The sequence below is a fragment of the Borostomias antarcticus genome (genome assembly GCF_949987555.1).
Source record: "Borostomias antarcticus genome assembly, chromosome: 8".
NCBI lineage: Eukaryota > Metazoa > Chordata > Actinopteri > Stomiiformes > Stomiidae > Borostomias > Borostomias antarcticus.
The window spans coordinates 21563413-21587784 of NC_140241.1; the positions used below are offsets into that span (position 1 = coordinate 21563413).

The window sequence follows — 24372 nt, forward strand, 5'->3', positions numbered from 1 at the left end:
ACTAATAGTCCTGTTCTGTTCAGACTGGGGCCCAATCCCAATGCTAAACCCGCTAAACCCTCAAGCCCTGAACCCTCAAAGACTTATTGACGTCACCTGCTTGACGTCACCACTTGTGATCAAGTGAGAGGGGCTGCAAGGGCTCGGAATGGGATATACAGAAAAGGAATGGGACATACAGTAAAGGAATGGTACATACAGTACAGTAAAGGAATGGGATATACAGTAAAGGAATGGGATATACAGTAAAGGAATGGGACATACAGTAAAGGAATGAGATATACAGTACAGTAAAGGAATGGGATATACAGTAAAGGAATGGGATATACAGTACAGTAAAGGAATGGGATATACAGTACAGTAAAGGAATGGAACATACAGTAAAGGAATGGGATATACAGTACAGTAAAGGAATGGGATATACAGTACAGTAAAGGGATGGGATATACAGTAAAGGAATGGGACAGCACATTCTGACATCATGTTACGTTGACGCCAAAACATATTTCTTACTATTGTGGGTTTACGTTAACGTTGTTGTACTTGTAGGCCTACATGTACATTAATTTTGGGCTGAGTCAAATCCTTGTGAAATTGCTTGTTTAAGTACTTGCTGCTCTATCTGTGTTTTTAAGTGTTTTTTTCCTCTTCTTTCTCGCTGTGAAGCATCTCGCTATATAAATATATAAATGAAATAAAATGTATTATTATTATTATTATATTAGGTCAAAATATTTTAATTTACCTTTCTGTCCATTATTGCTCTTGTCTGGCACAATGAGGAGTGGGTTATCTCCAAACATACCACAAAAACCACTGGACTGTTTTGAAATATGCAAACCCCGCCCACCTGCCACTCCAGAGGCAGACTCAAGCAGAAGTGACTGAGAGATGAAAAGCTAAAGTGATAGTGACAGTATTTCAAACAAGAGGTCAGGCTCGGTTGATGATGTGTAGTGTTCTGGACCAATGAGCTGCAGGGAAGATGTTGTCTGCCTACAGCAATGTGCATATCGGGGAGAAGTGACTTATCAATATCGACATTCCCTGTTCTGTACCAATGTACATCAAATCAACGGGAAAACACTTTTTTTTTTTTTTTTTTTTTACAGTAATACAGTCCGATATGCATTGTAAGTGAACTATCCCTTTAAAGGGGTAGTGTGCTGTTTTGGATATTTAGCCCTATTTGTGGTCTGTCTACCATGACCCTGAAACATAGAGACCATCGTTCCAGTGTTGAGCTAGCTGCAGTTTTTCTGCAGGCTCTCACTGGGCTACAATGGAAGTCAACGGGGCATACGTGAATGCATTGAACAACTATGATGAATGTACTTTTCTGAGACGAGAAGCACAGGGTGTAATCTTACCAGTCTCAGTATGCTCTCCTGTGAAATGTATCGCAACCCGAATATTTTTAGGGGTTTGGCATGACTTGCACATAGTCCTCAGTGGGAACAGTGATAACAAGCGCCAGGGGAACGCTCATGTCCAAGCATTCAGGTTCATGGTAGACAGATCACAAATAAGGTTAACTATCCAAAATAGCACACTACCCCTTTAAGGACTTAATGTTTCACTGACAATGTTTGACTGACTGCTTGGTCTCTTTTTGCCTGATATGCTACAGTAGTTGATATTCTTGTCTGGAATAGTCACTCAGTCACTGTCTATGCAGCCATCATATCAAAGACTAACGACCCCCCCCCCCCATCTGCCCCCCCTCCCCCCACATCTTCACAGAGAAATGGTGCAGAAACAGACATTCTAATTATCTGGTGAAAAAACGCTCCTCTCCCTGATAGCAGACTTCCTAGCCATCCCTCACAGGCGCTTTTATGAACTCATCCCGACCAATTTCAGCACAAGTACTTTAGCTATGTATCTAAACAAAGTAAAAAAAAAAAAAAAAAAAAAATGTAGACGTATTTTTCATGCAGATGGTGTCCGCGGTCTCCCTTAAGTACTGTAGCCTCAAAACAGTGCAGTGAAACAGCAACGAAGGAGCTTAAGACAGACATTCGGAATAATGAACAAATATACAGTATATATAAATAGTTGTTCATTATTCTGTATGTCTGTCTGTATGTCTATATATATATATATATATATATATATATATATAGAATATAATAAAACAGAATGGTTAATGGCTGTACACTACAGACAATAAACCCGATTGGCGGTGATGTGTGCTTCTCCAGCGTTTAGACTGTCAGCTCTCGTACTGTGAGTGGAGCAGCCAGCGGCGATGATGACGCATTTGCCGGCCGGCGTTAGCGCTCTGTCCTCCTGCAAGAGGACGCCTCCTCGCCCGCCCTCTTGAGACAGCGCCAGAGTGATGATAAGTGAGGATGAATGGGACGGCAGGGAGGGGGCGGGGGGGGACGGGGTGCGCCGTGATTCCCCTGCCAATTTGAATACAAATATGCATTAGGGAGAAATCAGACAGACGCAGAAGGACGGGCCCGTGACCCGGCGTGCTGTGGTGCAATGTGGCGACACGCATGAACACACACACCCTTGCAGATATGCCGCCCCCACTCCCAAGCGTGTAAGTAAACAATACTACACACACACGCGCGCGCACACACACACACACACACACACACACACACACACACACACACACACACACACAGACATGCACACACACACACACACACACACACACAGATGCGTGTGAGAAAACAATACCACACACACACACACGCACGCACACACACACACAGATGCGTGTGAGTAAACAATACCACACACACATACACACACACAGATGCGTGTGAGTAAGCAATACCACACACACACACACACGCACACACACACACACACACACACACACACGCATACACACACACACACGCACACACACACAGATGCGTGTGAGTAAACAATACTACACACACATGCACACACACACGCACACACACCCACACACAAACACACACACACACACGCACACACACACACAGGCAGGTGAATAAACAATCCTAAAACCAATCAGAAGATTGTTTGCCCATGTCCTCAGGGTGAGCAGAGCAATCACATATTGCACAGCAAGACTGTGTTTGTTTATAAATCCCACATGCATCACCCGTTCTTGCCATCCCGCTGTAGGGTGTGTGTGTGTGTGTGTGTGTGTGTGTGTGTGTGTGTGTGTGTGTGTGTGTGTGTATGTGTGTGCGTGCGCGAGTGTGTGTGTTACAGTTGGTGCTCATTACAGTATAAAATCCAGCTTTACTTCCCTGCGTTTTCTGTGAATTACTGTACAATGCGAGTAGGGAATCGACTATTACCACAGCCTCCAGGTATAAAACTAACATTAACAGTCCATGCTGTAATGCTAACAGTGGACTAGCATTTACAGCAACATTGAATTCTCTTCAACACTGTTGTGAGATGGGAATGTACATACATATTCTGTGGCATATTGTGTATCATACTGTACATTACTGTATGTATCATAAGTTAATGAGCCCCCCTATCACTAAGCATATCTGGCTCACAATGGAGCTAGCGCTGTAGGTTGTAATGTACTTGATAGTCATACCAATCAGAATTAGTCCCTACGCACCACTTTGCATATTGAAATACCATGGGATAAAATATCTTGGTTAATATTGAGTATCTAGACAACAATGAGTAATTTTAATATTATTATTGCAAATCATCTTCCCACAACAATGACTTGTTACTACATTCACCCTTAACAAACATTTAATCATCAACTTAAATCCCAAGCCTTGAATGATTAGTAAGACAAGAGGCTGGTAATTTCATGTTTTATATGGAAGCAGGTGCCCATGTGAAAGGAAGAGAGAGAGAGAGAGAAAGAGAGATAGAGAGAGAGATAGAGAGGGAAAGAGAGAGAGAGAAAGAGAGAGAGATATATATCAAGAGAGAAAGCGAGAGAGAAAGAGAGAGAGATAGATAGAGAGAGAAAGAGAGATAGAGAGATATATAGAGAGAAAGCCAGAGAGAGAGAGAGAAAGATAGAGAGAGAAAGAGAGAGAGGGAAAGAGAGATAGAGAGATATAGAGAGAGAAAGCGAGACAGAGAAAAAGAGAGATAGAGAGAGAAAGAGAGAGAAAGAGAGAGAAAGAGAGAGCGAAATAGAGAGAGAAAGAGAGAGAGAGATATAGACAGAGAAAGTGAGAGAGAAAGAGAGAGAGATAGAGAAAGAGAGAGAGACAAATAGAGAGAGAGAGAAAGAGAGAGAGAAAGAGAGGAAAGCAGCTGCATTTCAAATCCACAGCATGGTCTAAATGGCTCATCCAGCCCTCATCCAGCCCTCATCCATCTCGTTTATCCGCGAGCTTCCCTAAATTACATTTTAGAGGAGATATATATCTTATTCCAGAGCCGTACTCTCGTACGAGCTCTTTAGAGATGGAAATAGAAAGTGAACCTTGTAAATATGCATCGCCCTGGCCACAGGTCTGTCCAACAGTCCCTCAACTCCTTCAGGGAGCAATGATGACTCCACCTCTGGGAGAACATACATAATCCACCAGCCTCTTTTCCTATGGCTGCTCCATCTCTCCTTGGAGCCCTCTACTGCTGAAATTGGTGGGAAATCAGATGGAGTAAACACCTCTACAAAGCAGCGTTAAGAAAGTGACTCTCCAGTCACTCTCAGCAGGACAGCCCATATACAGTAGGCCTAATAGATGAGCCTTATGCGGCTGAGAAGTGGGTGGCTAAACAGTTGACTGATCACCTGAATATGGGCTATACACCTTTACACCCAATTCAGTTTGGATTTCGTACCAACCACTCAACAGAGACAGCCAACTGCTTCTTCCTTGAGAGTGTAAAGTCTAAGCTAGACGAAGGTGGTGTAATAGGTGCATTTTTTTTTTTAGAGCTGAACAAAGCCTTTGACATGGTGAACCATGAGGTGCTTCTGTCAAAGCTACCCACTTTTAACTTCTCACCTGATGCCATCAAATGGATGCACTCATACCTGACAAACAGAAAGCAATGTGGACGCATTGGAAACGCTCAATCAACTTATCTCAATTGTAACATTGGAGTTCCTCAAGGTTCAATACTGGGGCCAATTTTATTCAGTCTGTATATCAATGATTTACCCTCTGTCTGTCCATCTGTCAACATACAGATGTATGCTGATGACAGTCTTATATGTACATACTAAGAACAAACAAGCTGCAAACAATCTAACAGCAGCTATGGTTCATGTATCTGACTGGTTAAATAACTCATGTTTACATCTGAATGTCAGCAAAACTGTCTGTATGTATTTTTCACGCAAAACCTCTGAGACTCATCAACCTGATGTTCTGGTGAAGGGAGAGAAGCTCCAGATAGTATCCGAGTTCAAATATCTTGGAATCTTTTTAGATTCAGACCTATCCTTTAAAAAGCATGTGAAAAAGGTGGCCAACACTATCAAGTTCAATCTGGCCAAGTTTAAGCAAGTTTAAGCCTGTGGGGCGGCTGTGGCTCAGTGGTAGAGCGGGTCGTCCAATGATGGTAGAGTCGGCGGTTCGAATCCGGCCTCCTCCTGTCCACATGTCGAAGTGTCCTTGGGCAAGACACTGAACCCCAAATTGCTCCCAATGAGCAGGTTAGCACCTTGCATGGCAGCTGCCGCCATTGGTGTGTGAATGTGTGTGTGAATGGGTGAATGAGAGGCCATTGTAAAGCGCTTTGGATAAAAGCGCTATATAAGTGCAGTCCAGCATATAAGGCCTTATTTAACAACTGAAGCAGCCATCCACTTTATGCATGCTATGATCTTCTCCCACATAACATACTGTTTCACCAGCTGGTCGCAAGCAAACATCACAACTGTGAAATCAATTGAGTCGCTCTACAAACAGACACTAAAAGCCCTGGACTGCAAGAACAATAGGTACCACCACTGCAAGATAGTACAAAAGTACAACTTATTTAATTTTGCTAGTTTTAGACACTATGTAGATGCCTGCCTCATCTTTAGGGTCCTACATGGTCTTGCACCTCCCCCACTCAGCCAGCTCATAAAGCAGAGGGATGGTGGCGGCAGGGCAACAAGGGCAACCATCAGAGGGGACTGCGTTGTTCCTTACAGACGCAGCACGTTTGGACAAACAGGCTTCTCAGTTAGAGCCACCCACTACTGGAATAGTCTTCCTAGTGAACTGAGGGAAAGCCCTACCTTTCCAATTTTTAAACATAGACTTAAGACATGGCTTAAAGCAAACCAGATCTGCAATCACTGAGTAGGCTATCATCTTTGGATCTCTCCGTTACATTCTTGGATACTCTATTGTATTGTATTGTATTGTGCTGTATTTTTTTATTATACTGTGTTGTTTTGTAGTACTATGTTGACCTGCCGGGGGACTGCAGATGAAAATTAGCTTAAGTCTACTAGCTAACTCTGGTACATTTACATTGATGTGGAAACTAATATGTTGATTAATGTGCATTGTCCCTTCTTTAATTTTTTTTTTTTTTTTAAATACACAAAATATGTACTGTAAATTCCGACTGTCAACCCCAGCTCCAGAGAGAACCAAACACGTACCATGTTAAGAATGTAATCCCTAAAACTTCTTCTACCACCAGATACCAAAAACATTTTTAAAGCCGTCCCTTCCATCTCCTACGGAACGGCAGTGACTGTGTCTACCCTATCTAGAGGATGTTCTTCAGGGGAGCAGGGGCCTACATCGTGACCACCAGATGCTCAGAGGTGATGATCCAGTTGAATCCATTCTTTCACCGAACTCACACAAGAAGGGCGTATTTAATTGTCATCCTGTTAAAGGTCACCAGTTGAGAGGGCACGGCCTCTTCGTTATTCAAGGGCTTCATCTTCTAAAAACAAAGAACAAATCCTTTCTGAAAGGTGAACGACCTTCAGAAAGTACTACAGAGTATTGCTGCATGGCAGACCACTTCCTGTCCCCGAATGGTCGTGGTCACAGGTGTCCTTCGCCAACTACATCATTCACATCAGACTCTCTCCCTACATAAATAATATTTATATCTGTTCACATGGTGTCTCACGCCTGATGATGTCACTGTGACGGGTCAAGTACCCAGAGTTCTCTGTAGGGCTGTTTTGTCATCACAGAACAATGGGACTGACACACACATACGCAAGCACACACCCACACTAACACACACACACACACACGCACGCAAGCACACACCCACACTAACACACACACACACACCAGATCATAGCTCTGGGCTTCAATATTTTCCATCCAAGAGTCCAGCTTCCAGGCATACTGCAAGCTATCTGACACCTTTCACTACCGTCAAAGATTAATAAAACACTCCAGATAAGAGGATTGGAAAAAAAAAAGACATCCACATCTCAAACTTCTTGTACCCACTTCCTCCCTGTCACCCTGTCACTGTGTGTCAGCTTCAAAGAGCAGGGAGAGAAGCTGAGCAAAGATGGTCGCCCTCCTTCACTGCCAGCTGTTCTCTGATAGCCGTGCCACTCCAGGCCGGTGCTGAACCCCGCTGACCCCCCCAGGGGAAAGACTCCGGTACAAACAGGGTGGTCCGAAAAATCCCGAGAGGGTCCTGGAGATGTGTTTAATCAGCCCTTCAGTCAAACTCGTTGGGTCTGGAAGTTGAAGTCTCTCATTCCCACTCCGCTATCAAACACTAGAAAGTTCCACCAGCTTTCCTCAGATGGGGTTGGCCAGATGGAGCCCTCTACTTCAGGTCATCCTCCAGAGGGTCCTCAAAGCGTTCATGTGGCGGGTACATCTTCTACGCACGCCAACCAAAATGCGGTGAAATCAAAGTCACAAAAGCAGACACTCACCCTGGAGAGGACCACTTCCAATGAGATGTTCTGAGGGGGAGCACTCGGCACTGTGGAAGAAAGGCAACGTGAAATGAGTCTAAGCATCAACCACAGAGTACAACCGATAGGCATGTGTAAAATACTGACAGTTCAGCAACTCAAGACTTAAGATTCCATTTCGACCCCCCCGTCTAACGCAATCAACCAATTAATCTTCAATTAACCAATTAGTCTTTGAGAGTAGCAAAGATGCCCGCGGACAAACAACTAACTCTGTTAACCAACTGTCAGCCATTGAAAATCAATCACTCAGTCAAATTACATTCCTGGAGATAAACATTTGGAATATCTCACATGTATAACTACAGTGATTTAAACAGTTCCTGTAGAGGAGAAAAAGAGTAATTGGTTTAATGTAATCAGGGGACCGAAGTCAGGTGACCTGCACTTCCTTGAGTAGCCGTGGACAGTGCCATTATTTAGAGAACAGAGGCTGAGAGGTTGCGACATTCAAGAGTCTCTCCATCAGACTTTTATCTGGGACAAGGGCTTCCGAGCTTGTCCAGCCCGATGTAAATGACCCTGTCACAAGACCTATCTCGGTGACAGGTAGCAGGAGTAACCTTTCCACAAAGCTCATCCGTCATCCAGACACCCTTGGGGGGAAGCACTTGGGCCCAATGCTGATGAACTACTGTACCATCTCGGTCTAATGAGGTTTGGAGGTTGGTACACTTGAGGGTTGATCGCCGGCCGTTAGCATTTCCGGATTCTGACTCGGAACACCCTGGACACTTCATTGTACCGGAACAGTCCGTGGCCGATCATGGGAGGTTGCGATGATGTCATAAAGGAGATGGAATAAGCCGGTTAATCAGGTCTGGTTGCGGCGGTGTGAGCGGACCACAGGTGGCTACGAAGCCGGGGGGAAGGGGGGGGGGGCTCAGTTTGGTGGACTGGAGGCATGTGAGAGGGGAAAGGTCATTAATTACCGGGGAGAAGCCAGCAGTGAAAAGGGAAAGTCGCAGAGGCGCACAATTTCATTAGCCGGCACAAGGGGCTTTAATTAAGCGGGGGAATGGAAAAGGCTGCACTCGCGGCTCATTTGGAACGTTCAGCAAGCAACTGCTAATGGGAGCTGACAGACAATAAATTCCTCCGGCCTTTTAGCACGTACTGAGGGTAACGCGATGAGACAGTCCGGCGAATAAGTGAGTCTTCGGGGCAGCGGAGGGCAGAGACTCCAGGCTGGACCTGGCACCTCACAGTGAGCACTGGGAGACAGAGGGAGAGAGGGACCGGGAGAGGACTGCTAGAGAGAGAGAGAGAGAGAGAGAGAGAGAGAGATGGACCAGGAGAGGACTGCTAGAGAGAGAGAGAGAGAGAGAGAGACAGGGAGAGAGACAGGGAGAGAGAGATAGAGAGAGATGGACCAGGAGAGGACTGCTAGAGAGAGAGAGAGAGAGAGAGAGTGAGAGAGAGAGAGACAGGGAGAGAGATAGAGAGAGAGGGACCAGGAGAGGACCGCTAGAGAGAGAAAGAGAGAGAGAGAGAGAGAGAGAGTGAGACAGAGGGAGACAGAGGGAGAGAAGGACCAGGAGAGGACTGGTAGAGAGAGAGAGAGAGAGAGAGAGGGAGAGAGAGAGAGAGAGACCAGGAGCGGACTGCCAGACAGAGAGAGACAGAGACGCCCTGGACGAGGATCCAGGAGAGGCGTGAGAAACGTTCGCATGCCGGCAGAACTCTGACGAGCTTCCGTGCCGGACAGCAGGGTCACAACGTGGTCCGCCAGCCCCGTCTAGCGTCTGGAGCGACCACGAGGATTCGGACCGCTTTTCCGGGAGGACCGCAGGTTTAAACGGAGAAGGGAAGGGGTGTGCCGGATACGCAACAACACAGTAATACCCTGAGCACGCGGCATCGCCGTCAACAGCCAAAACATCAGCGTCGGCGTCACAAAACGATCGTCTGGGGAGGCATGATAAAGGCTCGCCGTGATTGAATCCATGAGAATCGCAGTCGTACTTTAGTTCCTTAATCAATAGTATGACGTTAAGGCGGTTTATCAGGATGTGCGCCGCATATTGAGATAAGACACAGAACGAGCGAGAACACAGCAGAGCGTGTCGTTTTAATTTTGGAGTTCCTATTAAAGGTGCAGCATAGCGTTTTAATTTTCCTCTCTGCATCGTCAATCTAGGAGTTAACGGAAAAACTATGTCCCTGCTTTTTACTTGTATGATGTTGCATGTGACCCAACTTGACTTTGAAGCACGTTTTGCTATATTTTTTTGCAATTCTCATTACATCCCGACAGCAATCAATAAATAAAAACCAATCATTTTGGGTTGCCAACTGGAAATGATTGGACGGTTTACCTGCCTGTCAACCTCCCTACCCGCCTAGCGAGCGTCATTCGTTTTCCCTCAGTTTGGAGGAGTGGCTTTAGGAGGGAATCCTGAAGGGAGGGGCAGGGATTTTGTCGGTTGCTTTTTTCAAAATCGTTCCCAAAAAAACAACCTAATTTAACAGGAAATCACAAGCTGCACCCTAAACCTTGTGGGTCTGTGTGCTGTACGGAACTGTAACACTGTGGTTTTTTGTTAGTGGAGCCAAAGCAGAGCCACTCCCCAATGGTGGAATCCATGGAACACAACAGGTATGTTCTGATTAAGAGGGCAGCCAATCGGAACAGGAGCTGCTGGCTGGCTCCCGGGGGATTGGCTCGGGGATTAATTGAAATTCCTATGGAAGGGAGCAAGATTCTTTAAGAGCGGTGGTGCAGCAGGAAGCAATCAGACCATTTCAACACGCCACGCGCGCTGTCAGAGTTGAGCGACACCGTGAGAAATCGATTAGGGGGAAAATAAGAGTGTCCAGAGGCGTGTGCTGGCGACGGCTCATGCGTATTAAATGCGATGAGACATTTATTAATGAAGAAATAAACTGTGTCATTAATTTTGGATTAAGTTCCCTCATTAGGTGGCTGCAATCAGTGCCTGTGAAAGGATGCGGACCAAGCGGCCTGCAAATAACCTCTCTCTGAATAGCCAGTGTCATTTCTATAGGACTAAGCTGTCCATCACAGACTCGTACTGCTAAACATCTACTCTCTATGCATCTAATTGTGCAGTGATCAACAGTAATCTTTCACAAAACCCGCAAACAAACCATCCGTCAACCGTTTGAGACTATGAAGCCAGTTGAAACCGGTTTACTTCCGTCAGACGTACCGTCTGACAGCGTAGTGATGCTCAGGATGTCCGTGGCGACGCCGGGGCCGTAGCGGTTGAGGGCCAGCGCGCGGAGAGTATATTCCGTGAACTTGTTCAAACCCTCCATCTTGTAGCTCTGCCCGCTGACCTCCACGTTCTGAGGGACACAAGCAGAATGTTCAGAGCGGTACGAACCGCTCGGGTTCACAGGTCACTCCTAGGCATTATGGGAATGTGTGGTGCTAATGGAAACAGCAAGCTGATGATGAATGAAGACTCATTGGGTTGTCGCTATTAAGGGCTTAGTGTTTAGTGTTTAGTGTGTAGTGCATTAAAAAGTGTGACTCCTCAACCCGTCTTTTCCACTGAGTGGAGAACTTCTTATGGAACACTTAAGTCAAATAAAAACGGACTAAAATCAGCAACACACTACTGGAAACTATCTGAGCCTAATCTGAATTTGAATGGAAAATAGAAATAAAAACGAATTAAAAAAACACAAAAATGTAATAACACTGGTAAGTATAATCCGTACAGGAAGTATTACCGTACGTCCACTAACACAGCCTGGACTCTACCCCACTGCCTCTGTCTTGCTCTAGCCTGGCCTGTATTGCGTTCACTGGACGGCGGCTTGTTCCTAATTGCTCCCACTATCATTCAAGAGCGTTGTGGGTATGGCATCCCATTAGCTGTCTATCTCAAAGTGGTTGTCCAATGTTAAATATTTATCCAGTGTTTGTTTATAGAGCGAGGCGCCGGGCGGGGTCTGATGCCGGGAGGAAGCAAATATTGTTTTCTTCCTCTTTCAACGTCTCTGCTTCATCCTAGGGCCAGGCCGCTGATCGCGGGGATTATGGGAAATGAAAGCTCCTCACGGCAAAAACAACTACAGTGGCGTCGCCTGCAGCACAAAAGCGAAGAAGAAGCCCTTAGCTCCACTGAATGTGCATTCACATTCAAAGACAACTGGCTGTTGAACTACAGATGCCTCCTGGTTTTCTTCAGCATGTTGTTTTTTTAACTGTTTCACATGCTCCCGCTCGGCTGTTTGCCCGTCGTACGCTAGTTAGCTGCATGATCAAGAGAGGATAGAGAGAATATGACTGAATGTGTCAGCAGTAAGGGGATGTAACAACATTGTTAGATAGAACAAAAACCGCTAGGCATCATGGGGAATTTGCTTTACACGTTGATAGCAGTTTATAATCTGAATGCTTTACACTTTGATAGCAGTTTATAACCCGAATGCTTTACACTTTGATAGCAGTTTATAACTAGAATGCTTTAAACTTTGATAGCAGATTATAACCCGGATGCTTTACACTTTGATAGCAGATTATAACTGACTTTTTTGTCCTAAAAGTTGGAGTCAGTGGCAGAATGTGAAACAGTCCTTGCGGTGCCATAGCAACAGACAGATCAGTGATCAGACAAAGATAAACCACAATGCACCACTTGCACTGTACCATACTTTTTCTAAATCACGCTATTTTTAAGCTTTTTTTAGCTTAATATCAGAATTTCATTGAAGGCTTTCTTTAATGGGAAGTTTATGCCAGTCTCTGTAACTCTTAAAAGCGTAATCTCACAGCTGTCCACTCTCAGAGTCTCACTTCACACCAGCAGTTTCCAAACTGCTGGCTGAACATCTGGTGCGTTGGGGGCCCGAGGGGGGGAGGGGGTCACTGACCTGCTCCTTCCCGGAGGGGACCTCCGTCCACAGCAGCCTGTAGCCCAGGATGGGGCCGTTGGCGTGCGTGGGAGGGCTCCAGGATGCCTGGATGGCGCTGGGCGAAACTGCATCCCCCTGGAGGTTCTCCACAAGCCCGGGGACCTGCACTGCTCACACACACACACACACACACACACACATTTGAGAAAACTCACAATAAAAGCCGATTTATTCAGCTCGGCTTTGACTCGAGGGACCTCAATTCTGTGTGGAGGACCTGCTTTTTGGATTTCTCCCCAAAAGAGTTGAAGGGCCTATATTGCATGGAGCACTCAGCCCCTCTAAAGTACTATAAACACTCCCTTAAAAACTACAGGTATCATGATGGTTTCTTTCTTGTGACGTCTTCAAAGTGAATGTTTAGGCTATTGCTATCAGTTTTTCAGCAGATTTTTTAGGCTGTTATTGAATGAATGACTAAGCCTTTTGACTATGTGACAAGAAATGCAAAGGGCCCCCTGAGCTCTTGGGCCCGGCAGGCCTGTTCAGTAACATGTCTTTAATGAGGGGGTGTGGGGTACAGGCTGTGTTCTGCGTGGGACTAGGCGGGTGTGTCTGGTACTCACGGTCCGGCTCTGTGGTGATTCTGAGCGGGGCCGAGCTCTCTCCGGCGCCGTTCTCGTTGTAGGCCACCACCCGGACCGAGTAGCTCTCCTCCGGCTTCAGACCGCTGACCGTCAACTGCAGGCTCTCTGGCTCGGACACGTTCACCGACCTCTCCCTGGAGCGGCCGACACACACACACACACACACACGCACACATACACACACACACAGGGAGTCAAAATATATTTTATGATCTTTCTTTTTGTCTTTTTTTTTTGTACAGCGCTTTGGGTTCGAGAAATGCGCTTAATAAATCTGATTTATTTTTATTATTATTATTAAAATCAGGATCAGACATCATGTAATCCCTGTCTGTAATCCCACCCAAACAAGAGTCGTAATCCCACTGGGATTAAATAACCTCTTTCTATCATTGCAAAAACAATACCTGTACATAGGTCAAAACCTAGAACTATATAGCAGGACATGTATGGGTGTGCGAAATTGTGGCCAATTTGTTACAAGGGTAGTTAGTGATAGTGTCTATAATGTGAATTCCATAAAATATCTATCTGCAATTGTCCGTAGTGGTCCTTGTCCTGTAGTAGCATATCACATGACATGGTTATGATACATATGTTTATATACCAATTTTTCACTGTGATGGAAATCACCCTATATATGTTAGCTATATCCCAGTAGCCCATAATAGGACACAAACCACATAATACACACTGAACATTTAGCAGTGACCTCCTGGAAAATGTTAACTAGATAACAATCAGTCAGGAGTGAGAATCAAAGTGAAGAGTGGAACACACTTGTTCCAGCAGCTCGTAACTTCATCACGTGTGTGGAATTCGACCAATGGTGTAACTTCATCACGCAGTCAGTCAGTCGGTCGGTCGGTCGGTCGGTCGGTCGGTCAGTCAGTCAGTCAGTCAGTCAGTCAGTCAGTCAGTCAGTCAGTCAGTCAGTCAGTCAGTCAGTCAGTCAGTCAGTCAGTCAGTCAGTCAGTGAGTCAGTCAGTCAGTGAGTCAGTGAGTCAGTGAGTCAGTCAGTGAGTCAGTCAGCCAGTCAGTCAGTCAGTCAGTCAGTCAGTCAGTGAGTCAGTGAGTCAGTGAGTCAGTGAGTCAGTCAGTCAGTCAGTCAGTCAGTGAGTCAGTGAGTCAGTGAGTCAGTGAGTCAGTGAGTGAGTCAGTCAGTGAGTCAGTCAGTCAGTCAGTCAGTCAGTCAGTCAGTCAGTCAGTCAGTCAGTCAGTCAGTCAGTCAGTCAGTCAGTCAGTCACTGACATTCACGTTTGTAGGGCTGGCCTCTCTGTTGAGATCTAACCAAAGGGTATAACCCCAGAACTGACTTTTATCAAAGAAGTGATCCGGTTGGAGTTTGCGTGCACTATGATGTAGGCTTAGCTAAAGCCGGATAACTGAACCAACACGGTACAATTGAATCAACATGCAGTACTGGTGCAAGCCTTCACAAGGAAGATTTTGCGAGCTGATAAAATAAGCGAGGCACAGCGCATTGCCCCTGGCCTGCTCCACAGACTACCAGGAAACACAATGCGCAAAAGCTTTGAAAAACCCCCAGACTCACTCTCTGACTAGGCACACACACACACACACACACACACACACACACACACACACACACACACACACACACGTGCATACACACACACACACACACACACACACGCACGCGTGCATACACACACACACACAGTGTAACATTTCTCTGAGAATCTCTTAGAACCTCTCTATCTCCCTCACAAAACGCGAGCGCACACACACACACACATACACACATACACACACACGCACGCGCACACACACACACACACACACACACACACACACACACACACACACACACACACACACACACACACACACACACACACACACACACACACACACACACACACACACACACACACACACACACACACAAACACACACACACACACACACAGTGTAACATTTCTCTGAGAATCTCTTAGTGAGATCTCCCTCACAAAACACACAAACAAACACACACACACACACACATACACAAACACAGAAGTAGGGCCTGCTAGATTATGATTGTGTGTGTGTGTGTGTGTGCGTGTTTGTTTGTGTGTTTTGTGAGGGTGATAGCGAGGTTCAGAGAGACTCTGAGAGCAGTGTTACTCTATAACTGTCCATGTACTTTACCTTTTATGCATCGTCCAGTCACCATCACACTCACATACATTAACTAACTACTGTACAATGGCATCAAATGGACTCTATCTTTGTCTATTTCTCGCTGGAGGATGAACACGGCTGTTTTTCAGGTTATCAAAAGAAAGGTGAGTGTATATGGTTCAAGGGTTTCTAATGGGAGGTCAGTATTATACGTATGTTTCTAACCAGTATTGGTAAATCTTAGTAGCCCATCTGAAAGTGTTCTCAGGTTCCCTGTGTCCACATCAGTAGGGCGGTTATCTTTCTCAGGGTCAAACTTAGCGAGCCCTGTGCAGAATCTCAATGATGGAAAGTCCTGTGAGCTTTCCAATATCCACACTGGCATACTACTCAGAATCAAACCAGATTCTGTCTTTATGTCCCTATGCTAGCTAGTGTGTGTGTGTATGTGTGTGTGTACATGCATGTGTCAATCAAACCAGATACTGTCTCTATGTCCCTATGCTAGCTAGTGTGTGTTTGTGTGTGTGTGTGTGTGTGTGTGTACAGTATGTGTGTGTGTACATGCATGTGTGTACATCCATGTGTGTCCCTGCCTGAGTGTGTGTGCGCGTGCGTGTGTATGTGTGTATGCATGTGTGTGTGTGTACGCAAGTGTGCGTGGGCACGTGCGCGCCCGTCGTCGGCAGCCCACCTGTCGACGCCCTCCTGCGAGTAGTACACGCCGTAGGTCTGGACGGTGCCGCGCGTCTCCACCGGGGGGTGCCAGCTGAGGCGGACAAAACGGCCGGACACTAGGACAGGGACCACATCACGAGGAGCGGAGGGGAGGGCGCCTGAGCTGGGCACAACTGGCGGGGGAGGAGAGGAGTAAGTCAAAGAGGTTGAGGGCACAGGGGGGCTCGGGGTCTGGGGGTCGGTCGTAGGGGGGGTCTCTATAAAGTTAGTCATTGAGGGGGGAAAGGGGGGGGGGGGGGGGGAGGGGAGGGGAGGGGGAGGGGTTACAAGGAGGCGGGGGTGAACGAAAACAAGAGGAACATGACCGATGGAATGAGAAGATGAGGGAGGGACGAAAAAAAAAGGACCAGGAAGAAAGAAGAAGAGCGATAAAGAAGATCACAGACAAGAAAGTGACACATTATCTTCAATCATTGTAGCAGAATTGTCATACGGCGTGCGTGCGTGCGTGTGCGTGCGTGTGTGTGTGTGTGTGAGAGAGATATTTACAGATGAGAGGTGTGGTGATAGTGGGTGGTGCGTGTGCAGCGCAGCGCGTTGGTGATATAACACATGGATCGCAGTGTGCGGGGGCCATGCTTGCGTGATATGGCTGTACAGCTCTCTGAAATGCTTCCACTGACAGACACGGCGATGCTGACATCGAAGGCATTACCGGTGGATCGGACACATGGAACGGCGACCGCAGATGTTCCCGGTTATAGGGGTCGCATCCGGGTCGTGAGACAAGATAATTGGCTCAGGGTGGATTCGGGGGTTCAAGCTACCTCATCATCACGACGTTGTTGTTCCTCGCGGCGGACATGTTGGATATTTCTCACCTGTCGGGCTCAGTGGACGCCTCTCCGTCTGTTCGCGAGGGGAGGGGGGGGAGCTGGGAATCGATGGCTGCCGCCGCCGTCGCAACGGCTAGTCTATAAACGGTGTGTGGCGTCCAGAGGAGACGTGTTACGCTCGGGTTTCCACACCTCTGGTGACGCGGCGAGGCGGAAACGGCTACGACCGGGGGAACAGGCGCCGAGAGCAAACGCCTTCGTGCTAAACTTGCCGAAGAATCGATCGTTGAAGATTACGGCAGCGCTATCGATTCTACGTGTGGCTCTGCGCGAACACATATCAAAGAAAATAGACCGACTGTGACAGGACTAAAGATACCTGTCCAAAACCTCTATTTACACAGGCCTTCAACTCTGTATTCTGGGGACGTTTTAGCCTTCGCTAAATGGACTGCACTTATATAGCGCTTTTCCACCTTAGCGGCACTCAAAGCGCTTTACAATGGCCTCTCATTCACACACACACTCACACACCAATGGCGGTAGCTGCCATGCAAGGTGCTAACCTGCTCATTGGGAGCAATTGGGGGTTAGGTGTCTTGCTCAAGGACACTTCGACATGTGGACAGTCGGAGCTGGGATTCGAACCAATGACCCTTCAATCACTGAACGACCCGCTCTATCAACTGAGCTACAGCCGCCCCCTCACTCACTAACATTGGGGGGAATCCAATTTTTCTGTCTGTGCGGTTGGAGTCAAAGGTCACCGTGGGGCTCCCGTAGTCTTGGTTGTGTGTCGAAAAGCTTGCCCGGACCGGTCAATACCGCTCCAAACTGATCCGCTGCACATTACACATCCCACAAGCCTGCAGAGCGCTAGTTGTTAGCCTAGCGAAGCCTGCCGCAAAGAAGCTTTCAGATTGCTGTGTGAGGAGACTGCGAGGTCTGTTAAAGGCACCTCGGACCGTTTCCTTCCTGAAGAGAATGGTGCTGCCGAGAAAGCCGAAAGGCTTCCCAGTGAGCCGGTGCGAAGGGAGGCTTTCAGAGTGTAAGTATCTTTCCCTGCGTGTCAAAGCGCTTCTGGAGGGAAAGGGAACAATGTGTTATTATGTCTAGCCTGAGGACTCAGAGCGTGTAACTATGTCGGAGACGATTTGTGGGTCAATCAACGGTTTTTATCCCAAAACCTCACCAGCACACAAAAGCAACACGGCTTAAAGGGCCACAGCAACACATCACAGGTTGTAAAGCGGTTATGTACTACAGGAAATACAACATGATAAAATGATAAAAAGCAATTTACTGTACTGAATGTTTTTATTCAGTTGTTGTCTGTAATAAGCTGTACAGGCTAATTTGGCACTGGTAGGTAGCTTTGGTTTTATTCAGCGAACAACCTATTGGATTCTATTCCACGCCCTTTAATATCTGCCTGTCTACTATGCTTCACATACTTTAAATGCTTCACAGCGAATGGCCATGTTGCAGTTAAAGGCACCATTACACACAAATTCTATCCAGCAGAAAATACCTCATGCTCTATCCACCCCCCCCCCCCCCCACACACACACACACAGACACACGCCTCCCAAAGCTCTCTGGTGCATGGCCATGTGCTTGCATTCAGGAGGCTGGCTTTCCCGGTGACAATCGCCATCAGGGATTGGTAAAACCAACGTGCGAGCGCAGAGGAATACAAAATCCAGCTTAACCTGCCTAATCTGACCACCGCGCCACGTCATGGGTATTAGAGAGAGATGGAGGGAGAGAGAGAGATGGAGGGAGGGAGAGATGGAGGGAAGTAGAGAGAGAGATGGAGGGAGGGAGAGATGGAGGTAGGTAGAGAGAGAGATGGAGGGAGAGAGAGAGATGGAGGGAGGGAGAGATGGAGGGAGAGAGAGAGATGGAGGGGGAGAGAGAGATGGAGGGAGAGAGATGGAGGGAGAGAGAGATGGAGGGAGAGAGAGATGAGGGATAGAGAGATGGAGGGGGAGACAGAGATGGAGGGAGAGAGATGGAGGGAGGGAGAGATGGAGGGAGGGAGAGATTGAGGGAGAGAGAGAGATGGAGGGAGAGAGAGATGGGGGAGGAGAGAGAGATGGAGGGAGAGAGATGGAGGGAGAGAGATGGAGGGAGGAGAGAGAGATGGAGGGAGAGAGAGAGATGGAGGGAGAGAGAGAGATGGAGGGATAGAGAGAGATGGAGGGAGAGAGAGATAGAGGGAGAGAGAGAGATGAAGGGAGAGAGATGGAGGGAGAGAGAGACGGAGGGGGGAGAGAGAGAGATGGAGGGAGAGAGAGAGATGGAGGGATAGAGAGAGATGGAGGGAGAGAGAGATGGAGGGGGGAGAGAGAGATGGGGGATGGAGAGAGATGGAGGGAGAGAGACGGAGGGGGAGAGAGAGGAGGGGGAGAGGGGTATTGGAGAGAGAGACGGAGGAGGAGAGATGGATGGATAGAGAGAGATGGAGGGGGAGACAGAGATGGAGGGAGAGAGAGATGGAGGGAGAGAGAGAGATGGAGGGAGAGAGAGAGACATAGGGGGAGAGAGAGGAGGGGGAGAGAGAGACGGAGGGGGAGAGAGATGGAGGGAGAGAGAGAGACGGAGGGGGAGAGAGAGGAGGGGGAGAGAGAGGAGGGGGAGAGAGAGGAGGGGGAGAGGGGTATTGGAGAGACGGACGGAGGGAGAGAGAGAGACAGATCTCCGCTTTGCTACCGTTATCCATTGTTTCCCGGCCCTTGTGAAATGTGAGTGGGCCAAGCCCAAAATGTAGCTAATCAACACACTTAATAATGGTTTCATCATGGCGGGCTTTGTTTGCAGAGAGAGAGAGAGAGAGAGAGAAAGAGAGAGGGGAGGGGGCATGAACAGGAGATATAGTTCTAGAGTTTATAACACACACACACACACACACACACACGAACAGCAGAAACGCATGCACGCATACAGTTCATTAACACACACACACACACACACACACACACACACACACACACACACACACGCACACAAACAAACAAACACACACACACACACACACTGAGATGGGGAGATGTAACTAGGAAGTGATCAGGTGTGTTCCAGTACCAACGGTCCACTTTTCTCCCACTTTCCCTCTCTCCATGCCACCCCTAGTGCCCTCTTCATGCCCCCACCCCCCCCCCCCCACCCAGCTCCCTCCCCATGCCCCCCTCCAGCTGCCTCTTCCTGTCAGCCCAGAGGCCTTTTTCCACCCAATTTCAGGGCTCATTTGAAGAGCTACAGTGTATCGGCAAACCCCCTCTCACATACAGTACCGACCCATTGTTTTTGTTCTTTTACAGCCTCCCGTTCAAATGTGGAACTCAGCCATCTCTCTCATCTTAATGATTCCCACATGTAGTATTTAGCTGATACAGTGAGGTTTCTTTGTTTTTTTAAAGGAACAGTAAAAATGAGGGCGCAAGTAGAACTTGCACTGAACTGTGAGCTATAAACTGCCAGAGCAGGAATGCATGTGGAAATGTTCTAGAATGTTCATAAAACGGGTGTTCCAAAATGAACAGACACACGAAAGAAGCTTAATTGTGCTCTTTGGCTAAGGTTGGCGATACTTCAAACGATGTGGAGCTAGATTAACGAGTCATCGCTTTCTGATGGGATTCACTGATAGGCTCAAACGGTTTTTGACTGGAGAAGATCACAGGACTTCTGCTGTCTTTGACTAAGCAGCGGGACACGCTTGTCTAACAAATTTACATTTCTTTAAAAGACAAGTCGTTAAAAGTGACAGACCGAATCTGTTTTTTGTGTTCTTTTTTTTTAACCGTGTGTAATAGTAATAATAATAATAATAGTAATAAGTAATAATACTAGGGTGATACTCAGACTGAATTTCGTTTCACGTCATTATTCAGTCTGAACAAGCTCCCATTGCAGCCGTTTTCCGAGATGGGTGTCGCCGAAGGAGCCCTCGGCGATTAGTTCATCCTCTAACCAATCACGTCACGCAGTTAAATTACATCATTGCATTCAAAGGACGCTGATTGGACTGGTTGGAATTCCGACCGAGAAATCGCTCTGGACGAGAGCCATTCCAGACCCTAAATCGCATTTCGAACATTCAAATTCACGGGCTGGAGCCAGGCTTTGGGCCCACAGTGTCTAACCCTATATTTCTGTGGTGTAATGGTGACATGCTCTCAAAAAAGGCAGCGTTTCAGACATTCATGGAATTTTTTATTATTTTTTATGCTGTAGTAATGTTTTTTAATGCTGTAGTTTTCTTGTGTAAAAGGGGTAACTATAGCCCCAGTGTGCAGGAAGACTGACGCACTGGACTTTACCACAGTCTACAAAGAGACAGACTAGAAAGTCACACATTCACCTTTGAGAGCTGTATAGCAATATCTGTAGATCAGCTGAAAATCCACCAAGGGACGAAGGTGCAAATGTGTTCCTGTAGAAAATGGATTGTTTGACAGGATTTGTTTTACACCAAGACAAACAAACAGGCCTCTCTGGAGCCCACATCTATCTGAACAGCACTAATAAAGATAAGTAGCCTGACACCAAAGCATGCTGCTAGTGTTGACTGCAAAACCCTCAACAATTGTAAATTCAATACAAAGTCTATTATCATTACCGTCTGAAAAAATGATGCTGTGTTTTCAAACCCATGAATGAAATTAGAATAAATGGCTAAATTATATGACTAAATGAACTGTGTAATTGGAATCAATGATATAGTTTTGCCAGGGAGAAAACTGAGGGAAATTCAAAACATAATTCTTTCATGTTTCAGCAACCGTTCAGTTTGAGTGCCTGCTTTGACGGGCACACCCAATTTCTCTCCAACTTCCGTGCACCGAAGCGTCGCCATTATTCTTCCTGTTCAGTGGAAGATGAAGGGGTTGATGGGAAGGCGTTCTGTCACAGATAAGATCAATTTCTGACCCGCGCTACGACGACCTGTCAGCTTTATGGAATGGCCCTGCACCTTTGACAATCGATACTGGAGGACATCTCAGACGCGTTAAAGCGAAAATGGAAGACTGAGTAGAAATATTTTCCTCTCGTCGAGCTCTCTCCACCAACATGGCTGGAGGCACACACACGTAGCCTCACACCAGCTAATATGTTTTTAATGGAATTGGAAAAAAGGGCAAGGAAGAAAAAGGTCTAAATCATTCTGGACAAGACAAGTGCGGGAATTGGAGCCGGGAACCGAAGGTCTATCTCTGTCTGTAGGTCTATTTCTGTCCGAACGTTGCGCCGTGCCCTCCAACCACGGAGTGGTACAGGGCGCGGAATGAAACACGCAGAATAAAACTGCCTTCATCAAAGATCTACTGTACCTGGTGTAAAAAACAAACAAACTCTGGTACTAGCTTGCTGTACAGGGCAATGAAAGGAGCAGCTCCCTCCTTCCTCCAGGCCATGGTCAAACCCTCACCCCCTCCTGAACCGCTACGCTCTGCCACCCCGGGGCGACTGGTTGCCCCGTCACTCCGAGGCCCCTGCGGTCGACTGACACGGTCACGGCTCTTCTCTGCTCTGGCACCATAGTGGTAGAAGGAACTGCCGTCAGGACAGCAGAGTCGCTGGCCATCTTTCGTCGCAGGCTCAAAACTCACCTCTTCAAGAAGTACTACAACGATCCACACTCTTAAGCACCTGTCGTATTTATATTTTGCTACACTTGCACCTTGGATCCAGCACTAGATTATGCTCGTGGTCACTTGTTTAGAAAGGAGATGCACTTGTGAGTTCTGGCGAGTCGTAGTACACCGACTACCTACGTTAAATGCAGTTACTGTAAGTCGCTTTGGATAAATGCGTCTGCTAAATGACTGTAATGTAATGTCTGAATTCATTCTCCACGTTTGTCACAGAACAATTGTTGTACAATACCAATGACAGCGTGTTCGCCGGTTATAGGGGCTTGCAGAACCAGCTATTGTCATCTGTAACTGCTCTGCTCTGTAATATGCGTCCATGTTCCAATTCAGTTCATGAAATCCATTAAGGCCGGGTGTGTAAGCGAGGCCAGCGTACATGACCGCGCTCTCCGCCGAAACGGACCGCAGTTCCCCGTCGTCTACCCTGACGACCCTGAGAAGACTCGTCTTCCTGAGCCGCGGGGGATTAGCCGTGTTCGCCAGGATGACGGGGATTTCCACGGCGGGGTTCACTCCCTTCTTGTTGTGTGAGTGGCGGCGCCGTCCGCGGTCGGATCAATCATCACAGCGGTCCGCACACCACTCATCCTTGACTGTGACCGAAGAGTCTCTCTCTCTCTCTCTCTCCCTCTCCACCTCCATCTCTCTCTCTCTTTCTTCCCCTCCATCTCTCTCTCTCTACCTCCATCTCTCTCTCTCCCTCTCCACCTCCACCTCTCTCTCTCCACCTTCATCTCTCTCTCTCTCCACCTTCATCTCTCTCTCTCTTTCTTCCCCTCCATCTCTCTCTCTCTACCTTCATCTCTCTCTCTCTCTCCACCTTCATCTCTCTCTCTCCTTCTTCCCCTCCATCTCTCTCTCTCTACCTTCATCTCTCTCTCTCCACCTTCATCTCTCTCTCTTTCTCCCCCTCCATCTCTCTCTCTTTCTCCCCCTCCATCTCTCTCTTTCTCTTTCTTCCCCTCCATCTCTCTCTTTCTCCCCCTCCATCTCTCTCTTTCTTCCCCTCCATCTCTTTCTCTCTTTCACCCTCTCTCATGCTTACTCTCGTTCTCTCCTTCTCCCCCTCCATCTCTCTGTCTCTGTTGTTGTCACCCTCGCTCTCTCTCTTCTGCATGCTTACTCTCTCTCCCTCTTCATCTCTCTCTCTTTGTATCTCCCTCCCTCTCTCACCCCTCCTCTAACTTGTTTTCATTCTTCCTCTCTTAATGAACCTCTTCCCTCTCTTTCTCTGTATACAGTATATCTACCTCTCCCGACCCTTGGTTTATATGTATATATCTACCTCACCTGACCCTTGGTTTATATATATATATATCTACCTCACCTGAACCTTGGTTCTTCTGTCTCCAAACCTCTTCTCCCCCCTCCCTCTACTGTAGCTCTTTCCGGGGTAAAATTGCCGCTGATTTACTGTAGAGAGCAGAGACTGTAGATGAAGTCCGCTCTACTCTTTAACTGCATGTGTTGTAAACACCCAAGCACCATTAGCTATGGTTCCAGTTAGTTTAGCCCTCTCATCTTACCGATTCCTCCATCGAACGTTTCCACGTCACACATAATTCAAATTCAGGGTGTGGAAAATGGAGACATAACGGTCACTCCCCTGTTCTCTATTAGGCCATGAGACCATATCTGGAGGGGCTGGGGCCTCGAGAACGAACCAAAAACCGCAACGCATTATCTGAGCTCACTGCTGAAGATAAGACATTCAGACACAGATGTTTGGAAAAGGGAGGCTAACAATAGG

The 24372-nt window shown here is 47.2% G+C and overlaps 1 protein-coding gene across 1 annotated transcript in view; it reads right to left on the bottom strand.

Moving 5' to 3' along the window:
- Positions 1 to 24372, bottom strand: part of dcc (DCC netrin 1 receptor) — a gene marked incomplete at both ends in the record, with an annotated part of 145567 nt that overhangs the window by 59337 nt on the left and 61858 nt on the right. Inside the window, 5 exon segments of the mRNA XM_084442525.1 lie at positions 7799 to 7848; positions 11014 to 11152; positions 12689 to 12837; positions 13297 to 13451; positions 16143 to 16299. Coding sequence (XP_084298651.1) covers positions 7799 to 7848; positions 11014 to 11152; positions 12689 to 12837; positions 13297 to 13451; positions 16143 to 16299 — 650 coding nt within the window.